This window comes from Megascapheus bottae, chromosome 3, assembly GCF_031878675.1.
Source record: "Megascapheus bottae isolate mThoBot1 chromosome 3, mThoBot2.hap1, whole genome shotgun sequence".
Taxonomy (NCBI): Eukaryota; Metazoa; Chordata; class Mammalia; order Rodentia; family Geomyidae; genus Megascapheus; species Megascapheus bottae.
The window spans coordinates 74,402,223-74,419,521 of NC_143511.1; the positions used below are offsets into that span (position 1 = coordinate 74,402,223).

The 17,299-nt window shown below is 42.6% G+C and overlaps 1 protein-coding gene across 1 annotated transcript; it reads right to left on the reverse strand.

The window, feature by feature from the left end:
• Positions 1-5,562: 5,562 nt before the first annotated feature.
• Positions 5,563-16,950, reverse strand: Tnfsf15 (TNF superfamily member 15). Its single transcript, XM_090329187.1, has 4 exons — positions 16,596-16,950; positions 8,276-8,318; positions 7,905-7,955; positions 5,563-6,117 (listed from the first exon to the last, which is right to left on the reverse strand). Exons 1-4 carry the CDS (start codon positions 16,887-16,889, stop codon positions 5,666-5,668), a joined length of 840 nt encoding a protein of 279 aa, XP_090185313.1. The 5' UTR covers positions 16,890-16,950; the 3' UTR covers positions 5,563-5,665.
• Positions 16,951-17,299: the final 349 nt, after the last annotated feature.

The window sequence follows — 17,299 nt, forward strand, 5'->3', positions numbered from 1 at the left end:
GGTATGAGCTAATGAGAAAAAATTCAGAAAGACATTCATAAAGTCCCACTTCCCCTCTGGGAGGGCTTATTTTGAAGTTGATATTCTAGTTTCCTTAATGTCTGATTCTGCCTATAACTACAGGTGGAAACAAATGAAATTTCTGATATGAAATCATTCTGCCCCTCAGCAATGGCAATTTAATATAGTTGAAATATGTATTGACAGAGCACCAACAGCAACCTAGCTACTGCTTTGGAAAGTGGAAAGAAACAGATGCGTTGAACCCTTTTGATTTCGCATGATGGCTGTTGGTATATGAAGTGGCAGGTTCAATATCAAATAGACTTGGACCAAAACTCCCACTTCATCAAATATGCCCTTTTTTTTTCTTTCTCAGGGTTGTTACTATGCCTTCCCCAATTTGTGTAATGGAGACCAATAGACTATAAAACTCTTTTGCTCTCATGGGATCCACCTGACATAGCCTGTAATATTCACAGTTGTGAACACTATTAAGAGATTTGTTAGAATCTGTGAAAAATTGGTTATATTAATATATAGGGAGAACTGATTGCTATGTTAAAATCCCAAGTGGCTGCCTTTGGATCTTCACATAGAAAGAAAACAATGAATGAACAAAACAATGAATGAAATTGTCAGTATTTCTGCAGCCTTTAATTTCAATTTATTAAGTTACATCTGTTAAATAGGTTAATACATACAATTTTTCATTTATAAAGGTTAGAATTTATAAAGCAGTGGCAACATGGGATACACACAAGTAAGTACATATCCAACAATATACAATATGCATTTTACCTTGGGCTTGTGGCGTTTTAACATAAAACAAACTCAATGAAAGCACCTGGGCTTCTCTCTAAAATTGCATACATTTGTTTAATCTATATACCCCCAGAAATGAAAAGAGGGGGAAGTTACATTTTAATGACTTTAAGAATAAAATCATTTATGTCAGCTTGCTTTGTGTGTGTGTGTGTGTGTGTGTGTGTGTGTCTTCTGCCCCTATAAGAGTGTACTCTATAAGAGTAGGATTTTCCTTCTTGCTTGCTAGCATCTAGGTAATAAGTACCACTATGTGACCGATACTCGAGAAATAAACATTTTCATGGATGAAAATAATAGCTTACTGGCTCGGTGTCTAACTATAGGAATTCTAGCCGGGCACGGTGGCTCACACCTGTAATCCTAGCTACTCAGGAAGCTGAGATCTGAGGATCAAGGTTCAAAGGCAGCCCAGGCACAAAAGGACCTGAGACTCTTTTATCCAATTAACCTCTAGACAATGAGAAGTGGGGCTTAGCTCAAGGGCAGGGTGGTAGTCTTGAGCTGAAGAGTTCAGGGACAGTGCCCAGGCCCAGGGGTAGAGCAGTAGCCTTGATCTGAAGAACTCAGGGACAGCGCCCAGGGCAAGTTCAAGCCCCATGATCCACACACAAAAAAATAGGAATTCTAGTCTGCATGCTCCAATGCAACTTGACAACCAAGTCAGTTGTCAAATTACATGTATTTCTCTCTTGGCAAGATCTCTGAGTCACTTGGTGTTGGATACATTCTTAACAAGTGAGATATTAGGTTTGGAATCATTGAAGTCTTGGAGTTTTCAGGTTTATCACAATTTAATAGAAAATATGGAAGTAAACTAAAAAGGAGCCACATGGTCATAGATTTAGGAAAAAAAATTGAGAAATCCTTTCCCTAACTCCTAAGAAACAATGACTTCTAAACAACTCTTGGGATAAGCCTTTTGCTTGAGGACATCCAGAGAAAGATAAGTCACTACCTGGAAATAATTGATCAGGGAGAGAATGTTCACTTAAGTGTGAAGCCAGAGATGGTACCTCTTTAGTCCCAGCTCTTTCTTTGGGGGTATGCCTCAAAGAAGTCTAATTGTCTCCCTACATTGCCCCACAGATATCTGAAAATATCTGTTTTCACTGGGTCTCCCCTCTAATAATTAAATTAAATATTATTTGCCTAGAGTAGGATGAACCTGGATGTGTTTCAGGAAGACAGATTCTGAGCTCAGGGGCTGTCAAGGCGGGGTTCTGGACAAATGGTGCCTTTGTTTCAAAATAGGATGATGGAAGAGGTAGGGTGGGGTATGTTAGAGCTTGGGAAGGTGTAAATATGGTTGCCTGAGTGTAACAAGGCAAGAAGATGACTTCTCTAACCTGAATTTTCCAAAGACTTGACACTATTCATATTCAGGATAGTGCCATGCTTAAAGAGAATCCTACTGAAAATGGGAAAAAAAAAACCATCCCCAGGACTCTAGGCCCTAAACAAGCAGGAAATTTTGAGGCAAGAGACACTTTTCTGTGTTTTGTAAGGCATAGCTATGAATAGATCACTAAAAATTAACCCCCAATGTCACAACCATGGACACATGATTAAGGATTTGTGAAAAAACATAAAACAAAAAACCTTCCAAAAGAATGTTTTTGCAGGGGCCAGGAGTTTGGCCTAGTGGTAAAGTGCTTGCCTAGCATGCATGAAGACCCGGGTTCGAGTCCTCGGTACCACATACATGGAAAAAAGCCGGAAGTGGTGCTGAGGCTCAGGTGGTAGAGCTCTAGCCTTGAGAAAGTCCAAGGACAGTGCTCAGGCCCTGAGCTCAAGCCCAGGACTGGCAAAAAAAAAAAAAAGAATGTTTTTGCAATGGCCAGCAGATAGTTGAACTTTATAATCCTGAGGAATATTTATAAGCATAGACCTGGAATTTCCTCTGGGGTGGCATACCTTAGACTGAAATACAGTCAAGGATTCTGGCATTTGAACTGAAACAGGTCCTATTTTAGAACTAAACCTGGTTATATTTCAGGATATGAAGAGTTACATTTTTCAATTTCCCTAGTGTATCTTAAAGAAAAAATAGTAAATTTTAGTAGCTCAGCAAACTTTGCATGGAGTCTTAAAGCATGAGGGTAAAAGTTCTGGTGAGCCCTGAATTTTGATCATGGAATATAGACTTTTCAAGGTATCTCTGCGTCATCTTTGAAGTTGAGCCAGAAAATATGAACTTCTCTTTGTCTTATATGAGGAATGCTATATAGCATACAGTACCTTGTCCTTTACCTCTTATGTTTAGTTATAAAAAGAAATCCAGTTAGAATAAATACAAATTATTTTGTTAAGTGATCCTCCATCAAATGGCACACATTCTTCATAAGGAAATGTGAATCTGTCTAAAGTTAGCTAATTACTTAACTAAAACAACCAGAATTAATTAAAACCTCTGATAACAGAGATCTGTAGCAATAAGCAAGAGTTCCTTGCTCACTAAAATAACTTATTGCTCTGTCTGTAGGGCAAGTAGGTATTCAGTAAATGTCTGTAGGACTGAACTGAACTTAGTTATTTCTGAGACATCTAATCAATAAAGCATTTCCTCCCTAAATTAGCTATTTTATAAAGCATGTTCCTTCCTGCCAGAATCCTTGAATGATACCCCAGCAACCCCTTTCAGGGGAATCCTCACATGTCCTTAAAAAGAATTTTTCCACCCAGTAAAAAAGAAATGCTATACTAATTTTGCCTTGGAAATAGAAGTTCTTAGGATTCTCAAAAGAGCACTGTCCTGGTAGGAATGTTGGCTGCACTCTTTTGAATAGTAAAGGAATATTGTTAAGGATGGAACAAAGCCAACAGTGAAAACTTCTGGTACATTTTTTCTTGTGTTGGATAAACATGCCAATCAACCAGATGCCCTCAGGGGCTGATTTGGAGGTTATTGACACAATTTTCCCTTTAGTGGTAGAGAAGGGACGCCCATCTCCCAGCCTTGTCTGTACAAATCCTTGTTTCTTGATGCTCTCTTGCACTGCGGTGTCTGACAGGTGCAGACAGAGCACCTGACCAACTGGGATGTTAGCTCTTATGGTGGATTCAGACTAGTTTTGGTGACAAAGCTGTTCTCAGTGGTGGAGGCAATATGCTTGTGTCAAACCAGATGGAGTGAACGAGAGCCTTTTCTTTCTTCTTAGCAAAGGGTAATCCCTTCTTCTGAGATGCCTTTCCCTGTGGTCATCTAGAGGGGGCATCCACCTTCTTTCACCTTCTTTATGAAGACTTTGGTGACACAGGTGGAGGTGGCCACACCCTCTTTCTCCCTGCTCTCACAGAAGCCTGGGCTGGCTGTGGAAAGCTGAAGGCAAGAAGGCAGCCTAGATCATTTAACTCATTTAGTATGTTTTGAGGTGGCCTTTTCAATTGACAACCTAGAAATTAATTTCCACTGAATTATTATCCAACAAGTATTGATTCAATTCTGCTGCTTTGTCAGTCACTATGTTCAAAGTCCACATCACCCCACCCCCTTGGTGCTGGGGGTAACTGGACATGACATACTCAAATGCCCTCATGGAAGGTAGAAAGTTAACTTCTTACATAAAATGTAGGAAGCTAAGCCATTTCATTTCAGTGAACTCATCTCATACTGGAAAACAAATTGGTAGATTCCTGCTGGAATCTACAAGGACTGAGAAAACAAAGCTCCCCCCCTCCCCGGCATACACACTCACATCTTCTGCTCTGCACAGACCTCAATGTCTTTCTTAAAGTGACCTTGGCTGGAAAAATTAGCTGGTCCCCATGAAAAATACCCACATAATACTGTGCATATAAAGCTACAAATGAATTCTCAAATCAGAATAAATGTCTCTGTATCATTTGGTTGATATCTTGGTTTTCTTCCCAGAGAATAAATCCATTGTCTCTTGGCATCAGTCAAATTTGTTGTAGAGTTGCTCTCATTTGCTAGAAATCTGTCTTCAGATTTCTCGGGTGGCATTATTCAGCTGGATATCTTACAAAGGGCAATGCCAGAAATGACATTTTTTTGGATGAATTTTTTTCCAGGACTCCCAGTTATCTTTGAAGTATGTTGATTGAATTTGACCAGGCGGCATCTAGTAGTATTTATATAAGTTGTGAGTAGATAGATGTGTTCTTCGTGGTGTCTTCTAAGTTAATGAGTACTCAGGACATTACAAGTATTCAGGAATGCTGTGCTGACAATAGCAAATATGCTATTACTGCATTTTTGACATACTTGTGGAATCCATACTTGTATATTCGGATACTTGTATATTTAATCTAAGAAAAGGTAGCCACATATGGCATGAAAACCACTTCCTTTTGGGAGAATGTCCATAAGAAATAGCAGCTCTGTTTTCATTTTCTTTTAGGACTGGCATGAAAGTCTGTGAGAATACTGATAAAGTACTGGCCTCTGAAGGGCTGACATTTTCCCTACCTTGGAATTTCTTTGGATGTTGTCCAAAGCTGTTGAGCTAGAGTAAGTTTGTGATCAAATTCAGTCAGGATGTGACTACTAGTGACAGATATATAGCTGGAAGACTAGAAATATTCTTTAAATTCTGACCGGAGTCGCTCATCTGTTCTTTTGATGAGTAATATTTAAGTGTTTAAAAAGCTCAACACTCCTCCAGGAACCACAATATTTGCTCTTTTCTTCTTTGTTTCCAATTCATATTCTCACCAGGAAGGCACACAGAGGGCAAACTTTGGGTTCCTAAATTCCATGGCTAACCTCTTGGCTGTATAGAATGCCCCCAACCTTAACTCCAAGAATTATATATATATATAGAAAGAAAACGGGACTAGAAGGCAGGGTGCTTTTTCACAATCATGTGCTTTGGCCCTATAACAAGAAGGCTCCAAAGAAGGTTTTATCTTCTCTCGTGTAATCCACCAAAGAGATGTCACTGACATTCACCATCAGTTTGTCCCCTTCTTGTAAGGAGAACATGGCTCCGAGGTAGAGAGGCTGGAACCAGTTGCCACTTATTTCACACACAGACTTGGTCCCCATGAGGAGCTGGGAGGGCTCAGGGTACCTGTCTGTTACTTTGGTGATGACCACGATAATGGAATCTGGCTTACTTTGTTTTCTTTTTCCCATGTCACCACACTCCACAGAGGTCCCTCGGAAAGTGATCTGGGTGTAAATGAAGTAGTCTCCGGATTCTGGGACCACCAAGAATTTGTTGGTGTAATTCATCCGGTTTTTGGTGAAAGCCAAGCCCAGCTCATGTTCCCAGTGCATGGCCTGTAACTGATTTTTCGAGGGATGTGTGGGAGGTTGTTTTATAACTGCAAAAATAAAAGAGTGGTTAATTGGTTCTTAGGAGAACCTGTGGACCTTAATAGAGTGTTGTGTTATTTAAAAAAAATGAATAAACAACCAACAGCCACCTAGGACCTTCTGGGAGGAATGAGAGAAGGATAGCTAGGTGTATATGTTGGCTCCGAGAGTGACATTTTGTGTATTCTCCCTGGGCAAAATGATTTCACCTCTCTGAGGTTGATCTCTATGATTGAATAGTTCTGAGTTCTCCCTGAGCCCTTTGATTCTGGGCAAAAAAACATTGTGAATTGAAGTCCTAAGTGACATCTGTATTCGTGGCGTGTGCTACGTTACCTTTTTTGATGGAGCGTTATGACTAAAGAGATGGAATGTGCAAGACCAAGAAGTAGAAGTTATCTTAGGCCAATCTTTACTTCTTTTTCATCGTCCTTTAACAGCACCCTCTAAATCCAATACAGCCTTTTTGCAATTAGTAGATAAAACTCTGGGAACACACATTAGGCTTGCTAGACCTCTGGCTTTTACCACTGAGCAAGTTAAGCATTTGGTCATACCTGAATCCTGCCAGATTTCTTCGCCTTGTGAAAGATAACTTCTGACTCTTACAGAAGAGCTCTTCATTACCCCTTAGTTGTCCACCTACAAAGCAGGTGACACCCCAAAAACCCCTTCCCCCACCATTTCCTCTCCATCATGATTATAAAAGCTCACAGAGGGCCTTGTTTCCTGGTAACTTGAGTTTGGGTTTCCAGAGCATGGCCGTTCAGAATTCCTTCCTCTCTCCCTCCCTCCTTTCCTTCCTTCCTTCCTTCCTTCCTTCCTTCCTTCCTTCCTTCCTTCCTTCCTTCCTTCCTTCCTTCCTTCCTTCCTCCCTTCCTTCCTTCCTCCCTTTCTGTCTGTCTTTGTGAAGTACTTGGGTGTGTATTCAGGGACTCGTGCTGACTTAGCCTACTTGCTTGGCTGCTTGGTTGGTGCTCTGTCACTTGAGCCACACCTTTCAGTTCTCTTCAGTTGATTTAATATAAATTTCTGTACTGTCTTTCTCTGTCTTCTGGAGTGTCAGAGATCAAAACTCTAGATGTGAGGAACCTAGAACTTCCAAGTCAGATTTGCAAAACTAGCAGCTAGTGTCACTTGTGATTCCCATTCATGGAAATTCTTTTCTTTTTTGCCAAGGACAAAACTCAGGGCCTGGTTACTGTCCTTGGACACCTTTTGCTCAAAGCTAGCACTCTTCACTTGAGCCACAGTGCCACTTCCAGATTTTTCTGTGTAAGTGGTTTCGGGGAATTGAACCCAGGGCTTCGTGCATGCTAGGCAAGCAAGCTACCACTAGGCCACACTCCTGGCCCCACCATAGAAATTTTTTTAGAAACATCTTGATTACAAATATCCAGTGAACTGTCTTGCCCTGGCACAGATAAAATGGTTAAACATGGACAACTCAAGGAACTACTTTCATGTGGAACTCAATTCAGAATGATTTAGTGCTCCAAGAGTAAGGCAAGTCATTTTGGAGTAACTGGGTATTTTAATGCAACAGATGGGCAGGAGAGAAAAGAAGAAGCTTGATATAATCAGGGAGAAAGTGCCTAAGACACATAGACCATTTGGTGCCTTCCCAGTAGATGAACACATTCAAAAAATCCAAAAAAAATCTCTGGTTGAGAAGGTCTGTTACCAAGGGCTGTGGGCTCAAATCAGAAGCCCTTAGAGTGAGTTTTGATTACTGTACAGAAAGAACTCTCACAACTATGGCCTATGGTTTGTAAGAAAACCCAAGAAGGCTTACCTGTCAGGTGTGCTCTGGGCTTGCCTCCATCAGCTCTGGATGGCAGTATGTCTGAAACCAAAGGACAAATGCACTTTGTATGGGAAGGGGTGATTGGAGTGAAGATGGCATTCTGGGGAGTTGGATGGCACCTGTGGTGGTGGTATGCTTGGAGCTCTTCCTGCTGGGTCTAGTCTCACTAGTCTCGGTGTGGATTTTGGAATGGCATTTGATGCCTGTAGCCCTTGGGAACAGGGGAGACTCCAGAGAAAGAGTCTTAAGTACAAATGGATCTTGGCCCCAGGATTTTGGATAAGTTATCCAAAATTCTAATAACTACTAGAAATATTGTTGTTACCCACAATAAAAAAGGCCATGGTAGACTCACTTACAAGCTCGCTGATGTGAAGGTAAAAACTCCTTTTCTTTTGGGATCTGTTGAAAGGAAAGATATAGGTCAGATCACCTGTTGGTCCCAACACCACAAAGCTACCCACAGCATGCCCGTAACATCGAGGGCTCATCCTGGACCCTTCCTCAGCTGTGAAAGAAGTGGCATGAAAACACTTTGCTTTGTGAGAATCTTGCACTCAACTCTCAACTTTCCTCTTCCAGAACTCCCACTGGCCGTTATCTCTCTTACACTTATCTCAGAACTTCAGTTTTCTAATTCTTTATCGAAAGATTTTCCTATTCTATTCTAGGGGACTTTAGCACTGTTTTTCATTGCGTCTGTTGCTTGAACAAGTAAGGACAACTGATTTATTTTATTTTTTCCCCATTCTGATTTGAAAGTTGGAACAATTCATGAAAAGAGATGACACAGAAAAGAAATAGTGGTCTTGCTCTCCCTGCCATCACGCTCATCTCCCCCCCCCCCTTGTTTCCATGCAACCTAAGTTTGTGGGCTGCAATCCTAATTTCCCTGCAGTCCAAGTTTGTGGTCATTTTAGATCCTATGTAATAGTGGCTTTTAACTCAGGCCGAGTCATTCCAGAATGCTGAGTCCTAAGTCACTGTGTCTTCTGAAGCCATGGTGCCTTATCACTTTGGGACAAGCTCCTGATTTGTCCAGGTGGAAAATAAGTATTAGCACTTCTACACATGGAAACATGGAGCAAATCCAAGGTTCAGAGGCCTTGTCTAGAAGAGGGAGAACCCAGGGAAATTTCCCTGCACTGAATCTCATTATATAGACGTTCACCAGGTGATAAAAGAATTAATGACCATTCCACAAAAGGCCTACAGCTTGGGCAAGAGTACAGAAGCCTGAAAGAACAGGGGCAAACTGTAAGATTCACTGCTATTGAATGAAGATATTTTGAACTGTACAATGGTTGGACAATCTAAACTTAATTGCTGAATACTTTCTGCATATCAACAATTTTGCTGATTTTTTGTTTCTTAAGGGAGAGTGGAGAAACAGCCCATTGGTTGTTCTAGCTGCTTCAAAAGGAGGGCCATTATCATCGTTTGCTTTTTTTTTAATTAGAGCTGGTCATGGGATCTTAAAGATAGTACGCTACTGCTCAAGGTTAAAGGTAAATAGAAGGCCCGGGATCTGAACCTTTGGACCTAGTAGAGTTCCTGGCCATATCAGAAGCTCCCTAAACATTTACAAAAGGAGTGCAACAGATGAAAGAACACAAGGAGAGATGGTCTTGAGTTTGCTTGGCATTTCCTCAGAAAACCCCCAGAAGTCTATTGTAAATAATGATCCACTTGGCCTTTCTCTTCCCATGTTCTGTAGTCGGTCCCTATGTGTATTCATAAACAGGAAGTCAGATTCATTTTTTGCTGTCATAAATCCTGCAATTGCCAAGGCATAAATGTTTTATGGCCCATAACATCCTCTGGCACTTTGAAAAGAAACATGCAGACATTTGCCTCTTTGCCTCTTCCTTTTCCTCCTCCCTGTATGAATTCATCTGCATATATTTTATTCCCAGGTCATTTTATTTCATCATCTTTTGAGATGTCCTGGATTTTCCGCGCTACATTGAGTCTGGCATGGAGAGAAGCAATTTTGGAAATCCTAGCTCTGTTATTTCCCAATGCTCAAATTCTGGTCTGTCAGTTAAACTTCTCCCAAGACTCCAGAAAGGCCACACATAGAAAGTAGCTAATCCAGTTCATTTCCTTCTTTCTTTTGGGCCCAGTAATCACTTGTGGAATGTATTGTTAGTTAGAAAGTTCCTCTTTTTGGTCTTTATAGCTTCAATTGTAAACTGAAGGCTTCCATATATTTCTGCTCGATTGACAACCACAGGCTATAGGATTACTTGTATGCGTTGAGTATCCTCCCTATTTCTGCAAACATACCCACCCACACAGTTACCCACTCCCACCCAATGGTGGGATGCTGGATAAAAGGGTTTAGGGAATGGAACTAAGCTTTCCTGTTGCAGCTCCACGCTGCAGCATTTCACAAAGGAGGCTGGTAGGGGAGGAAGCTTTGTGCAGCCCATTTGATTCTACATCTGGACACCACCAGGTGAGGCTGCAGAAGTGTGGTGAGCTGCCATGGTGATTGTGGATGTGTGAATAACAGGTGACCAGATGTGCAGCTGTGGACATCTGGGGTTCCCACACAAGCTTCCCTGCCCTCCTTGCCTCTGCATTTCCAGTGTGCCTGCTCTGCTGCTGACCAACCTGTCCTTTGCTCACAGCCAGACCTGGGCAGGAGCTGGCTTCTCTTCTTCTCTGTGTGGGGTTTCCTGAGGTTACAGCGGGGTCAGCTCCACTGAGACATCAACGTTCTACAGTGTACACAGAATGCTTTCGTCTAGGCTTTCTCTCTGTTTCTAGAAAACCTTGAAAAAGGATTACTGCCTTTGTGTTCTTTCCAAAAGAGGAAACAACTTGAGTGAGATATGAAGGAGGTTTGTCCAAGGTGGAGTGAGTAGAAAAATATTGTCTGTAGACCATTAACCCTTTGGCAATAAGCTTTATGAATATCTCATAGAAATCTTCCCAGGATGTTATATAAAGTGTCTTAACGAATCATTTTTTGGAGACAATGAGTCCATGGCTCAGGGAAATCTGATACCCCTTTCATCCCTTTATTCATTTCTCTATCCAGAAGATACTTTGGGCAAATGGCTGAACTCTGAATCTGTTTCATTATCTCTAAAATGGGAATAATAGAGCATGTCCCTTGCTGAAATGATGTCAGCATTTGCTGAGGTGGGTAGATGTGCGTAATGATACTAACAGACATGAGGATGTGCCAGATATCTGCTAAGCCCTTCATAGGGCTCATTTTATTTACTGTTCTCAGAACCATAAACATGAAGAACTGAGCCTGGTGTCTGGCAGATAACAACTGTCAAATGGTCACCGCTGTGTTAAGGTTGGGTAAGTCTGTGACTCTGAGGTATGAGCTGGCACCACAGAAGGATCTTTGTGGTCTGGGTAGAGACCAGGGTGGATCTTGAGAGCATGAGGAGGCAACGGAGGGGGGGAAGGAGTGCAAGGAGTAGAGGCCAGGAGTTCTGCAGGGATTTTCAGCAAGGAGTGGAAGTGAGACCAGAGGGAACTAAGGAATGTGGGAAGAGTGTGTGCAGATGACTCTAGAAGTCTGACCTTCAAGGGAGGGCCAAAGTCAGTAGTAGGTTGGGGCCTAGTGTGACATGCTTTTAGTACTAGCTACTCAGGAGGCTGAGATCTAAGCATTGTGATTTGGAGCCAGCTCTGGAAGACAAATCCTACAGATACTTATCCCCAATTAACCAGCCAAAACCCAGAAAGGAGGTATGACTCAAGTGGTAGAGGGTCAGTAAAAATCTGACTGAGAGTGCAAGACCCTGAGTTCAAGCCCCAGAAGTAGTACCAAACAAATACAACAAAATACTAGTGGTACAGTCCTAGGCAGGAAGCCCATTTTCTGCCAGGGCAGGATCTACATCCAGTGAAAATAAAAGGCCAACTTTAGAAGACCCATAGGCCAGAGTGGCTATGCACCCTTAGGAGGGGAAGTGAAAGCCACTGAATGGCCTAAGAGATGCCCAGGCTATAGTCAAATGTAATGGGGATAAAGAATGGATGCTGGGGGAGGGCTGGGTTATAACAGCAGGGAAAGACTGGAATGGTGAAGGAGGCACCACGCAGCCCTAAAATATCCAAACCTGCTCTGGCCTGGTGATGGCAGATTCCACAGCAGGTGGAGAAGTTATCCTTGGTGATGTAATTTTCCCCGAGCAGGGAAGTTCCCTGGTCACAATGATGCAATCACTCCTGTTTACTAATCCCCACCCCTGCCATACACCTTGAATATCTTCTTTCTAATTACCTCCATACATAAACAAGCCAAGGCTCTGGAGATGAGTAACATGCTACCAAATGGGCAGGCCAGGATACAGACTAAGTTTGAGTGTTAGACTTAGGAGCTTTCCAAGATGCATATCTGTGCAAATCTAAAGAGACAATGATATTTCATTCCCACTGTATTTATGGAGTTGTTTGTGTTTGTGGGACTGGAACTCAGGGCCTGGGCTGTCCCTGAGCTCTTTTGCTCAAGGCTAGTGCTCTATCACTTTGAGCCTCAGCGCCACTTCTGATTTTCTGGTGATAATCGGGGGTAAGAGTCTCAGGACTTTCCTTCCCAGGCTGGCTTTGAACAATGATCCTCAGATCTCAGCCTGTTGAGTCTCTAGGATTACAGGCATGAGCCACTGTGGTTTTTATATGGGTCACACATTTTATAACAAGAGTATGGTTTTTTTCTTTTACAATTACAGAGATTTATTTTAATAATACTATGTAATACCTACATACCATTTTGAACTCCAGGCATTTTGCATTTATTAATTGGCCTAGCCTAAGAAGCCTCCCTGTGCATATTAGATATTGCAATGATTCTAATTTATAAGAAATTAGGGACAAGGGAAGTGATAAAGCCATATCTAAGTGAGTTCATGACTGCCCCTAACAGAAACAGCCATACTCTAATAAAGTTTGTCCTCTCCATAACCTCAAAAGACATACAGCTGACTGATACATAATGCCAAACTCTGAGACAAGGCATTCATTTCCATTTACTATTGTATTGGAATAAAATGACAAATACCTTGTCGATGAAAATGAGGAATGTGAACCTAACAAGCCTCATACCTATCATAAAATATGGTGTAAGAATACAATATTGGAAAACTTCCTTTTGGTTCATTTGTACATTGGGAAAACCACCTGTGCCTTCACAAAAGTAATTATTCTGGAAGCTAAAAAGAGAATGGGTTCTTAAAACTTCTCCTGTCTTTCCTTGTATTCTAGCCAGCCACCTAGTTCACTCTGGGTGCTGGCAGAGTGACCAACTTCCAACTTCTAAGGTTTTTACTTTTTTTCCTTTGCTAGTCCTGGAGCTTGAACTCAGAACCTAGGCACTATCCCTGAGCTTCTTTTGCTCAAGGTTACTGTTCTACCACTTGAGCCACAGTACCGCTTCCAACTTCTGAGTTCTTTCTGAGATTCTTGCATTAATACACATATTCCTATAAGGGGATGTTTCATAAAATGACCAGTATGGTATTTTGTATGCTGTGATACATTTGGGGCTTTCTACTTCATGTGTGTGTGTTGCATTTGCTTATCTGTATAGAAGGGCAGTCTTTTGGGCCTTTATAATCTCTGATTAGCTGTGATACCCTTCAAATCTTGGTTTAAGGATTAATAACAAAAACACTTCTTTGGGTAGGGGCCAATGAGTGGCTTACACTTATAATCCTAGCTAACCAAAGAGGCTGAGATCTGAGGATGGAAGTCTAGATCCTGCCTGGGCAGAAGAATCCATGAGACCCTTATTTCCAATTAACCACCAAAAAAGCCAGTAGAGCTATGGCTCAACTGATAAGAATGCCAGCTCTGAGTGGAAAAATCTGAACACACGAGACTTAGAGTTCAAGCACGCGCGTGTGTGCGTGCACAAAAGTACTTCTTTGCCTACTACCTTTGTTGGGAGATACTTTTGTTTTTAGTTGTACTTCTGCAATATGGACATGTTGGGCTTTCTCTCTAGTCTTTATTCCTCTTTTGAAAGATATGGGCAACCCTAAAGATTCCCTGAGTCCTGGGTGAGAAACTCTGAGAGTAACAAATATGGCGTGGGAAGCACTGGCTGGGAGGCTGGCATAGAGGATGGGCTGAAGAATGTCCTGGTGTTAAGAAGTCATGGGGCTGGCTGGAGCTAGCACAGCATCAACTTAATTCCTGCATGCCCAGAGCAGGTGATCAGGCTTCATATCTTGGCTCTGTCACTGATTACAAGTTTGGACAAATCTCTTCATGTTTCCTGCCTTAGTTTCCCTACCCATAAAACAAAGGAGATAGGCTGCATAACCTTCAAAGGCCTCGTTATACCTCCAGTGGACTGTTGTTTGGTGGCTCTTATCTCTAGTGGGTTCTTTGACCTGGATCTTGTGCATAGCCTTCTGCCACAGTTACCTTTGCTCCTCCACGAACCCTTGCCCTGGACTGTCTCCACCCCAGTGGTTGACTTAGAAGAGCATCTGGAATTCCATAGCATCTCTATGTGGGGTAATCCGTTTCCTTATTTGTCTCACGTATCAGACTGGAAGTTCCTCAGAGCCCAGAATCATTTCCTTGATAGTTATTTGGTGCTTGGCACTGTGTGATGATCCCAGAAGCTATATGCATATAGCTCTGCCATTCTCTAGGCACATGAGATGTCTTATGAAACCATCAGAATGGAAAAGGGAATGGGCTCAAAGAAACATAGCTAGGAGCCTCATTTTCTATGCTCTGTGTCTAAGCTGAGTTTCAAATCCAGGTATTTAAAAGACATTCTCTGGCTTGGTTTTCCTTCCTTGAATCTCTCATTCTCCTCTCACCCCCAACCTGGTTATTCTGTTTGTCCTTCAGACTGCTTGTCCTTGGATGATGAAGCTCACACCCTTCAAGTCTCAGGTTCTCATTGGATCTGGTCAAGGAGCTCAAAGGTTCATAGAGGAGAGTGGCCAGTATGCCTTGCCTGGTTCTACATGTTCCCTTCTCCGTTGCTGTGATGGTCTTTTTATACCCTCCTCTCAGATCCATCAGCCGGCTCCTCTTCTAGGCTCTCCTTTCCCCCTTGGGTTTGCTCTAACACATCACATACGCTTTATGCTAAGGGACGGCCTACTGCTGTTGACTTCTGATGCCTCTGGTTCTCTTAGTTTCCATCAATCAGTGCATTTTAAACTCTTCTGTAATTATTGCCTCTTCCTTTTATTTTGCTGCATCAAGAAGTTCCATAACTTTGTTAAAAGAGCCCCAAACAAACCCTTCCTGTCCATTCTCTAGGGAGACCCCATGGGTCAGCTGAGCAGAGGGCTCTGAGGTGTGGAGTTGAGCAAAGACAATTGACACCTTTCTTCTCTGGATTCCTGCCTGTTAACAGCCTCTGCCTGTAAGTTGTTTCCCTCGATCATGTGTTCTCTGGTGACCTGGAGATTGTGGACACTGTTTTGGGTAGTGGGATCTATTGTGCGCTGGAATTCCCTCCAGAGCCCAGGAAAATGCCACTCAATGCCTCATTCCAGAACAGCTTTCCCTTGGCCCTGGAGAGAGACCCAGCACCTTCATTATCTGAGGCATTTGTTGGTTGGGCTTCTCATAGGAACCAGGCTGGGGAGAATCCTGGGGCCCAGGTCCGATTTCTCATGCCCAGCTTCACCTCCAACAGCAATGGTCTTTCCGGGTTGTGGACCTATTTCTGCATTTTATAAGCCCTGGCCTATGGCCAAGCTCTCTGCTGGCTGAGTCACATTGTGTTTGTTGACCCCGATGGGGTGGCAGGCATTACACATTAGCCATGGTGGCTTTCAGCTTGGAAGTGGACCAATATGGCTGATAGGTTTTCAATTCAAATGTTTTTTTTCCTCTAGAACTGAATTCTTAAAACTTAAATAAAATGAGACTTCTGGAGGAACATTTTTTTCTCCCTCAGAAGGACACGACTTATGTCACATTCTTTAGGCTCTTGGGTATTTTCTGAATCATACCTTCTGAATCACAAGTTCTCTCCTGACACCAGCATGGTCTTGCTTATCACTGTTGCTTGCAAGAGCTCTACATCTTTCTTGTGACCCAGTTGCTCCTGGTCCCCATAAGATTTTAGGGTCAAACAGAAGGTTCTTTGTTGAACATTGAATAATAACATTTCCAAGCCCCAGAAATAGAGTTGTTTAAATGAATCAGAGCGCGCATGTGCTGTCAGAAGACAGTCACACGTGTTGTTGTGCTGCTCTTCATTCCTTCACACACGCACAAAAGTTACAACACATTAGGAAAACTTACAACAATCTCATCTTATTAAGCATAATATGGAATTTCAGCCAGCCAGCCCGTTCATAGTTGCCGTTTTTAAAGACTTGTGAGCAGTAATAGTTATCCCATGAACTGCTTTATCTGTAATTTCTAATTTTTTCAATGATTATGTGTTTAAAAGCTTCTTCTCTTTTAAGAAATGTACCCAGATTATCAATATAGGAAGACTGTAATTATCTTTTTCAATTTAAAAAAAAATTTAAGGAGTTTCCATGTAGGAAAGGAGAATTCCTTTCTTTTGGAAATCCTGTCTTCTAGTTCTGTAATTCCTTTGCCAGACTAAGCCAGGAATGTGCTCTACCCTGGCTCTGTGCTCTGTCCATAGCAAAAGTGGTGCCTGCTGCTGGCCCCATGCTTCTGATCTCCCAGGAAGTAGCCAAGGGTATTTACCTGGTCCAGAACGCAGTCCTCTCCTTGGGCCCAGAGTTGGCTCACAAACAGATAGGTGAAGAGTCCTGTGAGGATGGGAAGCAAGAGCAGGCAGCAGGTGTGAGTCCAGGACCGCCTGTGGCTCCTGGCTTCTAGCCCGGCTCTGGCCATGGGCCTGCTGCCGCTGTCACAGCCTCCGCCTCCCGGCAGCATGTCCACACTGGCTGTTTCTTCAAGGCCCAGGCCCAACTCCTCAGTCATGCTCCTGCTGAACTGGAGCTGAATCTGGTTCTTCCTAGCCAGAGACCCCCCCATTAAATAGCAGAGCAGCCAGCAGTTCTCACCCTGGAGTTAATCACTCCAGTCTTCTCCTCCCCTTTCCTCACCAACCACCTCCCCCTGGAGACTCCTGGGCAGCTGGCCCTGCCCTGCCAGGGAATGCACCACCCACAACAGAAACCACGTTTGGCTTAAGGAAAAAAAAAAAAAAAGGAAGAAGTAGAAGGAGAAAGCTTTCTCAAGCATACTTATATACAGTACACTCATGTGCCTCATCCTTCATTTTCAGAAGGAAGTTAGGAAAGTCCCTGAAGGAGGAGAAAAAAATGCATCAAGTCAATGGGCGGGGCAAATTAAAACCTACCTGTCCCTGCTTCTGGAGGCCAGCCAAGATGGCAGTCTCTAGAGGGAGTGTGATGATGCTTCTGGAAGTGAAAGTGAGGGAT